At 29.7% G+C, this 9,767-nt stretch overlaps 1 protein-coding gene across 1 annotated transcript in view; it reads left to right on the top strand.

The window, feature by feature from the left end:
- LOC108729070 (Kv channel-interacting protein 4) overlaps window positions 1-9,767 on the top strand; it is a 37,365-nt gene that overhangs the window by 21,918 nt on the left and 5,680 nt on the right. The window contains exon 5 of the mRNA XM_018457994.1: window positions 6,175-6,387. Within this exon, the coding sequence (XP_018313496.1) occupies window positions 6,175-6,387 (213 nt within the window). The remainder of the gene's footprint in view (window positions 1-6,174; window positions 6,388-9,767) is intronic.

Consider the following 9,767-nt stretch of genomic DNA (forward strand, 5'->3'; position numbering starts at 1 on the left):
CATTCTATTATTTATTTAAATATTTTAATAAATAATTGTTATAAGTGGGTTCAAATAATTTTTTCTTGCTTAAGGGAGTCTTGAGTTTTCAAATGAATACAAATATTTGTATTAAAAACCTTTTTGATATTATAAATTGTATTATTTATGAGAACCTAACGCTTAAACGTCCGGCTACTGGGACATTTATCTTACTTACTCCTAAAATAAATGCATTTATATTTTAGTAAAACCAACAAAATTAATTTATTTCTAACTTTTAACGATCAGTTTCACTGATCTTGTTGAATCTTGTTTCTACACTTTTTTAATAGACTTCATTTCTCGATATATTGCTTATGTTGAGTGAGTTGTTATAGACAATGACTACGTTTACACGGCCTGATTTACGTAAAAATTATAACATCGTAAAATTATAACGTCGAAATTATAACATTGATGTCATGGAACTAACCAATCATAGCTATTCTTCTGAAGAATGGAATGACTGTGATTGGCCAGTTTCATAACATCGATGTTATAACTTCGGCGTAAATCAAGTCGTGTAAATGTAACGTAGTCAATGTCTAAACATGGAAACAAATCTTTATTTGTTTCAGTTAAACATCATCCAATTAGAAGCTTATTTCTAACATAAAATTTGACGATTTCGAAATAGTATACAGATCGTAATAAAGATTCATTATCTTAAAAAGCCCTTACGAGAATAAAGTCTTGTCTCAATAAAAGTTATAAATATTAACGGTACTGTTATCTTCAAAATGCATAAAACAACATTAATGAATATGATTACAATTCAAGAATTAGGTATACATTTTTTAAACAACTTTATTATTCGATTAAAATTAAATATTATATGATACTTTATATATTATCTATAATATTATTTTGAATAATGTTTCGCTAATTTTAAATACTGTAATGTAAAGTTTAGTATTTAAAGCTTAAAGTTAAGATATAAAAATTATCATAAAGTCAAAATAGTCGTATTAGAATTAGTCTTATTATAATTTCCTTTTAACAATTTGTTTTACTAAATATATTATTCTTAAGCACTTGTTTTATAAAATTATTATTTTTTATGAGAACTAATAGTTGGTTTTTTAATGTAAAAAATAAATATTTCATATTTCTAATTTTCTATAGTAGTAGACAACGTGAAGTTTTTACTGGTATAGTACATTTACCTTTTAAACATATAGTAAGCAGTATTTAATAAATTAAATTTTTAACCCTCGTACGACGAATGCAGGGTCACTTTAACCAGGAAGCAATAAGCTAGACAGCTTAGAATGCGTTAGCATTATAAAAAATATATTTATTTCATACATCAAGTGTACACTGTTAAATCTATAATGTCAAATTTAACTTAACGTTAGTCGTCACTGCTCCTACTCAATCATATCGTTATTTTATACTAAAACAATGGTTATATTTGACACTATACAGTGTCAATTTGATACTATGTAGTGTCAAATTGACATGATATAGAGTCAAATTTAACTATCGTTTTGATAAAAAATAATGATATATTTAGTAGAAGCAGTGGCGACTCACGTTAGGTTAAATTTGACATTATAGATTTAACAGTGTATACAGAACACTCAAAAGAGATAAAGAATATGTTGTTCAAAATACGCTTTTATATTTATATAATTCCTTCTCAAAACTAGTTTGCAATAGAAATTCTATTATCAAAATGACCCTGCATTCGTCTTCCTCGTCTGTCGAAAACCATTCGCCTTCCGAGGGTTTATATATATATATATATATATATATATGCGTATTTAATAAGTTTCTTCACGATCAGACGTTTACAAGAGTAAAAGTATAAGTTTTTAAAAACAAACGTATATATTTTACAAGTTAAACACATATTTATAAAGAACGATTGCTGCAATTTTTAAATTGCATTGAGTTCCTTCATATTATTCGTAATTCTTGATTAATTCAGTAGAGTTCTGTTACCGTTTCCTGACTCTACATAATCACAGCGACCTGGATCAACAATCGATATTTATTCGGACTGTTTCATTGTTTGGATGGTCAAGACTAGGTCAGCCATAATATAAACACGCTCGTATAATTGCAAACTTTGATTTCCTATTACTGTAATGGTTGCATATCGCATATTAAACATATAATCTTTTCCGTGCATGTCGATACGCGATACATGTAACAGCTGACTTATCTGTAATGTCATAAGAATTCTACAATTACAAAGAATATATATGAAAGTAAATTAACATTATAGAACATAATAACATGTGGTAATATAAACTTAAAAAGTATTTTTTCAATTAGTAATTCATTCGAGCGAGACGAGACGAGAAAATACCGATACCGAGATTTAAACGGGAAGCACAGATTCTTGTAACGTATAGCATATAAGACATAAGAAATTCAACCAATCAAAGTTCTTTATTTCATGGAAAGGAAGGAAACGAAGGACTTTGATTGGTACATTTTCTTATGCATCATGCATTATGCGTTATGCAAGAGTCTATGCTTCCCGCTTAAGGCTCGACATAAACAAATGATTGGTACAATTTTCTCGTCTCGATGGGCCGATATTCTCGCTTGTCAAGATTCCCGAATTTTATTTCGAGACATTCGAGAGAATATCGACTATCTCGTTTCATTTATTTGACATATTTATATAACCAGGCAGTACATTACATAATTATAACTGTCATAAAGATGTCGAAACGAGACGAGACGAGAAAAACAAATGATATATGATAATCTCGGAAGTGTTTCTTTTAATGACATGAGAAGTTCTGAGACGATACTACGAGATTTTCGTATCGAAACGCATCACTATTTTCAATAAAAAGTTTCTTGAAAAATGAAAAGTTTGAAATCAATATTTATAGAAACACGTAAAAAAACAACGCGAGGCAAGTTAAATCCTGGATTTTGACTGTAAGTGATGTCAAATATGATGTATGTTAGGGTTTAGACCTTCTATATTAGAAGGTCTAATTCTATATTTCTATATTTATTCAACATTTGGCGCGCAAAATTTCCTACTTTCCTCATACTACGTCATTCTTTTGCTCCGTTTTAAGACGTTAGTCTATATTATGAAAATGACAAATATGACATTTAATTATGTTAAGAATATATTCTCTTTGCCGATATCATTCGATTACTCAGTGACTTTCTGTCAAGTTAGAAAATAGTTTCTCCTTTTCTGAGGAATTTAATTTTTTAAATTGTGTTACTTTAAAATAAAGGAATGATATATAGAATGTAAAATTTTAAGCTATCAAATATTATTATTAAGTTTAACGTATAGAAGATTACTCTTTAAAACGTTTAGGGATGAATCTTACTCTTTAGAGTAAGATTCCAAAGAATTTAAAGAACAAAAGAAAATTAAAATACACTTTTCTTCATTTAATTAAGGAAAAAAAAAATGAAATGGGCAAATATATCTGAACATTTAATAAACGTGTTTATCATAGATAAAAATTTCTTAAAATAGTATATATATTGATGTGCTGATAATAAAAATTCTTACAGACAATGATATTGTACTTATATTTTCAATAAAATTTTGCACATTACAATTGAAAATCTTATTAAATGAAATAATTCAAAATGTCTTCTCTTATCGTATGTTATTACAGTAATTCTTGAATAAATTATTATTAATTCTATATAAAGTATTTTTTAAATGTTTAAAAATACGTTGTTAATTAATATCAATTATTAATATACTGTACATTGATTAATATAAGATTTATTATTTAATTAAAAAGAGAAGTTATCTAATATTATTTAAAATTATTTTATATAAAAACGATTAGCTGCAAGAATATTTTTTAAGATTTTTTTATACTTCTATATCACACATTTTAAATTTTTTTGCGTATTCCCTTTTAATAATGGTAATATTATATTATTAGTGATATACTAGAATATATCAATATTGTTATTATTATATAAGAAAAACAGAAATCGTATTTTTTTGATGTTTTAATCTATATAAATTTTTTAAATTTTAATCCGATCTCAGTTTCAAGCTTTGTTAACATTATTCCACGTCACCTTTTATTTTGTCCTCGCATCTGGCTGACTTTATTTTATTCTTTGTGGCCGCCTAATACAATTTGCTGGGCTAACAGTTTCAGTAAATACGCTTTTTGATCTCAGAGGTATTAAAAGATAAAGTCGGGGATAATACATGTAATTTTCCACAATCTAAAGACAACTTTCATTATTTTGTTAATAATTATTAATATAGTACTTATTCTCAACTTTATCACTTTGTTTTGTTATTGAAGTTTATTTTTTGCCGTTATTACATCTTTGCTTATTGTATTTAAGATTAACTTGTATAACATAAAAGATAAAATAATTATAAATTTTATAATATTTCTTTATTTGCTTAAATGTATGCTATTTCATCGACGTTGTGTTTTCTTTTATTGGAATCAAAGCCTACCAAATGCAATTAGTAAAGTGGTTTCCTCCATAAATCGCTCGTTTGAAACAGCCCTGAAAAATTATCGCGAATGGGATCCGCAATATCATTTCGCATAATTGCATACAAATTTTATTGCAACATTAATTTTAATTTCAAATTTTATATTCAAAGGAAAGCACTTAAATGTGTTAAGATAAAGGCTGGCAGATATTCTATTCAATTCAATTTATGTTTAATTCTCTAATTCTACTGTTTTTTCACTCGCTCTGCTTTTAACAGATAATTAAAATCCGTCGTGCGAAATTTAATTAATTGTAGGGTCTATTACAGACGAAAGCGCAAACATCAGATTCGCTATTACGTACGTCTTACTGCGCGCTATATAGACTACCCCAAAATGTGCGAATGTGACAATACGCTAATGAATTTCTCACTCCATGACGAACTTGAGTTAGTATAAGTAGTACAACAGAACCAGGTCGCAATTCTGTTCTATCTTATAGTCACCACATTCGAAATTTTAGACGAATTTCCATAGTAATTGTACTAGAAATGGACGTAGCTCCGCCAGTCTTGCTCGTATTACTTACGGCTTTACTTACGTATCTTGTGTGTCTGTATCTCGCATGATATTCGTGAACTTCTCACAGTTTCACGCTCACACGCGTACATATTAATACGAAACGGAATTTCGACATTGCAACTTAGCTGACTGATAGCATAATTTGTCTGCTATGAGGCGACGCATTACACGCCGTTGCCATTATTTGCCCAATTACCGCACGATTAAATTTAACATCCTCCTGTGTCTAAATTGCTTTTGTACGAGCGAAAGACCTATTTCCCCGAAATAGCGGTTGTCCAATCTTTCTTATTGCAACGCTCTTTTTGCATGACGAAATTTACATGAACGCGTTGCCGCGACGTTAATATAAATGGAAAAATGCACTCAGTAATCAAGCTTGTGCTTTCATCTACTAATACTATGTCATATATGATTTTTGAAATATATATATTATTGTTGCACCTATGATTTCAATTAAATAATAACTTTTTCAAAAATACATTGAAAAAAAGAGTGCTGATTAAAATATATGAATTTATGTATTCATATATCTAATTCCCAAACTTCTACATGATTGTAATAAATTTTTTTTCATATTTTTTTATTGGTGTTTATTTAAACGTCTATCAGATGTTTCAGCTCTAAAAACAAAAAGCAAGTACACATAATAGCAAAAATAATAATGCTTCTTGATAAACATATACATAAAACTATCATATCTTTTGATCTTGATTAACTTAATAGCAGGTGTTGCAAGTTACATAACCAACTTGACCACAAATCTTGTGCGGTATGTGCCCACATCTGTATGTTTCATTCTAATTGTAAGTTCTCGACGCCGCACCATTATTCAGTCGACAGACAAAGACTAAAGTTTATCACTCCATTCTAATAGTAGCGTTGTTCGTTCAATTATCACGCAATTAAATGCAATTCTAATTATCTTCACGTGAAAATATAATTGCTTTGTTCACATACGATATTCTGGAAGAATATCGGATAGAATAAGAGAAAAGAATTAAAAATAAATGGAACGTATCATGTGTGAGAAATAGGTACATTATAATGCAGCTCGAGCGTTATATAGATATCTCAAAAATTTATAAGCATATATCTCCAAATATTTTATGATAACATGCCACTGCTACGATCAATGTAGGTTTTTATGTTTTAGGATTTTGTTACGGGCTTGAGTATACTTGCTCGTGGTTCGATAGACGAAAAACTTCGTTGGACATTTTCTCTTTACGATATCAACGGCGACGGATGTATCACGAGGGAGGAGATGACAGACATTGTGACTGCCGTATATGAGCTGATGGGAAAATTTTCTGATCCCAACTTGGACCATGAGGGTGTACGCGAGAAAGTGGATCGTATGTTTCAGGTAGAAAAATGAAAATAAATCTTCAAATCATTCGCTATTAAAAAGATTCAAAAATTTCACTTGATATATATTCGAAGTCAATATTAGCAGATAACAGTATTACAGTCTTTCCAAAACTATTTCCACTCAGAAACAAAACATAATAAACATGTACTTAATTGTAATTTATTAAAGAAGATTAAGTTAAAAATATCAATCGATTTGAAGCATCGGACAAGCGTGATATTTAAATTAATGAATCTCGTATCTATTTCAAACGTGCAATGACTGTCGATAATCTGTTCACTTCAGCGAAAGAAAATGAGCGTCTGCGGAGAGTGTATCCGTGAGACAGGAACGAGGCTTTCTTTTTAGAAGCTGTCACATTGTTAGCTGCGGATGACAATGCCCGCAGTGCACTCGGTCTTTTCACCTATATCTCCGCCGCTACAAGCGAAAAAAGGAGCAATCTATTTTACAGAGACAATTTACACGGACGTGTCTTCTCTGTCCAATACTAGCTACACGCTTTGTCAATCCTATGACAAATGAAGTTCAAAGAGTTAACGTTTTTAGGATATGATGCACAGAATTGTGCTGACAATCGAACTGCGCAAAACAGGCGTATACACCTTCGTAAAATACGCGATAAATGCCATCCAATATAAAAAGTTCAAAGAACATGTAGATCTCCAATTTTTTATCTGCTACAAAAAAATTGTATAATATAATCCGTTAAACGTAAAAATAAAGCTTTAAATAAATAGCCCGATAACAAATATATTTCTGATTTTATTTTACTCGGACACGAATTACGGTTACATGAAGTTAATAAATAATATTTTATATAATCTCATTTGATTCTGCTATTAGGAGAAAAGTTTTAAACTGAAAGCTTCTTTCATAATCTATTATCGACTAACATAAGTTGTCAGAATCCTAGATTCTCATCTTGGATTCTGTGTAGTCAGGATCCATTGATGTGTTTCCTACGCTCTCGTTGATGTTGAAAGGAAACGTAAATTCAACAGTAAAGGCGACGCGACCAGAAAGGGTAAACGCCTTGTTTAGCGTTACTGCTTTTGAGGCACACTGATACGCGTGTACACACTCGTGGTCGTGTATGCGGCAATCGCGACAGCATAAGAGAGATAGGATTAGTACCTCAACGTGAAGCTCCAACTCGAAACCGCAGTATATGTGCACACCTTATATATATACGCGGATAGTTTAAATTCTAATTGCCTGTGGTCTCAGTTCCTCAAAGGCCCCAAGGGCTTTTCTCAAGAAACCGCGTCAGCTTCTCAATCTAACTTGCAGCTCCCGCGCTCTGACACACGTTATATAATAAACATGACACTCGGAGAGTTTTAATTACTTTCACATGCTGAACTTTTAAAGAAAGTAGAAAAATTAATCTCTCTCTTTGAAAATGCACTTTTAGCACATTAATTGAAGACTTAAAAAAGAAGCTTTGTGCTTACAACAAGGTGCTAGTTTACAAGGTTTTGTGTAGAGTATATGAACAAAAATTACTCTCTATTTCTAGAGTAATTTTCGACTCTGAGCCAGAATCTGCTATTGAAATATTTTCATCAGATCTGGTTTTTGAGATATAAGAAAAGATATTCTTTCCAATATATTGTGATGTTTTATTGAAATTAGAAAACAAATCAGAAGTGTTGAATGTTTAATTTTTGTTTCTTATGTGATTTTGGATCGGTTTCACATATTAAAGTCCAACAATAACAGATTAGCATGTTTTGTTCTAATAATAATATTTCTCAATTATTATCAAATCCTGGTGGAAATATTCCTTTGTTCATTATTTGTTTTATCTCAATTATTTAGAAAAAAATATTGCACTTTAAAATTAAAAAATAATACGAATATATATATATATAATGTTATTTTTTAATATATATATATATATATACATATATCTTAAAAATTATATTCTGTATTTTAAAAATTCGGTCTGATGACATTTCTCTGGCGGCATATTCGAATTTAGCGAAATTATATTTCGCTGAATTCGAATATGTTTAAAACAGTTGTCTCTTTTTTTATATTAAAAATTATTCAAAATTTGTAATAACGTAATGTACAAAAATATAATTAGATTTTTATTCGTATGCACATATTTTAATATCAAGAAAAATCTGTTTATATTCACACATACATTTTACTTAAAAACTATAACATTCTTTGAGAAAATTAAAAGATCCTGCGTCTTATACTATAATCATCATTATAGTATTCATTCACATAATTTAATTGACATATCATGTACACATAATTTGTCATTGTTGAACTACAAACAATTTGATAATAGTGATAGAAACTATTGGTCGTCATTCACTATCGGATTAAATGTTATTCCTGGATATCTGCCAATATTCTGTAGTTAGAACCTTTGATTCGCATGATGTAATTCATTAGTTTGTAGTTTGCAATCAATTCTGTGATTCACCATAAACTGAAACATCCGCGAAACTGGAAACTACCTAAATTTCTGTGAACAGATGTTACTTGCGGTTAAACTTTATTGTCATAATATCAATAACATCTGTTACATAAATGATCCTCTTCAATGCCCTATTGTCACATCATACCGTGATGCATGCAGAGAATGATAAAATTGTTATATTATATTTGCGCACGTACACGATAATAAATGCGCAAATATATATATTTATAAATATGAACTTATTCATACGTTTGAGAGCGCCAATAATCGGTCAAAGTTAGATGTTATGAATATAATATATAGGGGAGAGTGGTCTAAATCGGACCTATTTGCAGTTTTTGCTCTCTATAAGGCATAAATAAAGTCCGATCGTAAAATCGAAGGTGCTGTTGGAAAGATCATTTAATTCCCTTCATTTTTGTTTGAGATTATTTTGACGTATCTCTCACTTGTGTTAAACTATAATGGAAAATGTAAAAACGCTTTTTCCGGTCCGATTTAGAACTATTGGTTCCAAATCGGACTATCCCCTGGTTCAAATCGAAAACTCCTATTTTTATGAATTTTTAGATAGAATTTTAAAATATTTTAATGTATTTTTCTTAGTATTGAGTAAAAACGAGCAATTTGACAGTCAAAGATAAACATTTTTTTTTCGGAAAAAGAAAATACTGACTGTTTATATATATTATTAGAATTGAAATCAATAAAATTCAACTAATCTGAGTCTGATGATATTTTACTAACTGATTTAATTGCTTGGACCAGATCTATAAGTCAGCCGATCACCAGTACTACAACCAGGCTTATAAGTTATTCACTGTACTGTCCGATTTGGACACGGATCCTTTCGAACTTTGGAACAAATTTTACAATAAACCGCAAAAGTGATCACGAAATGCTTGATATTTTTTAATTCTACACTCTTTAA

Source organism: Mycetomoellerius zeteki, unplaced genomic scaffold (genome assembly GCF_001594055.1).
Source record: "Mycetomoellerius zeteki isolate Tzet28-1 unplaced genomic scaffold, Tzet1.0 scaffold70, whole genome shotgun sequence".
In the NCBI taxonomy this organism is placed as follows: Eukaryota; Metazoa; Arthropoda; class Insecta; order Hymenoptera; family Formicidae; genus Mycetomoellerius; species Mycetomoellerius zeteki.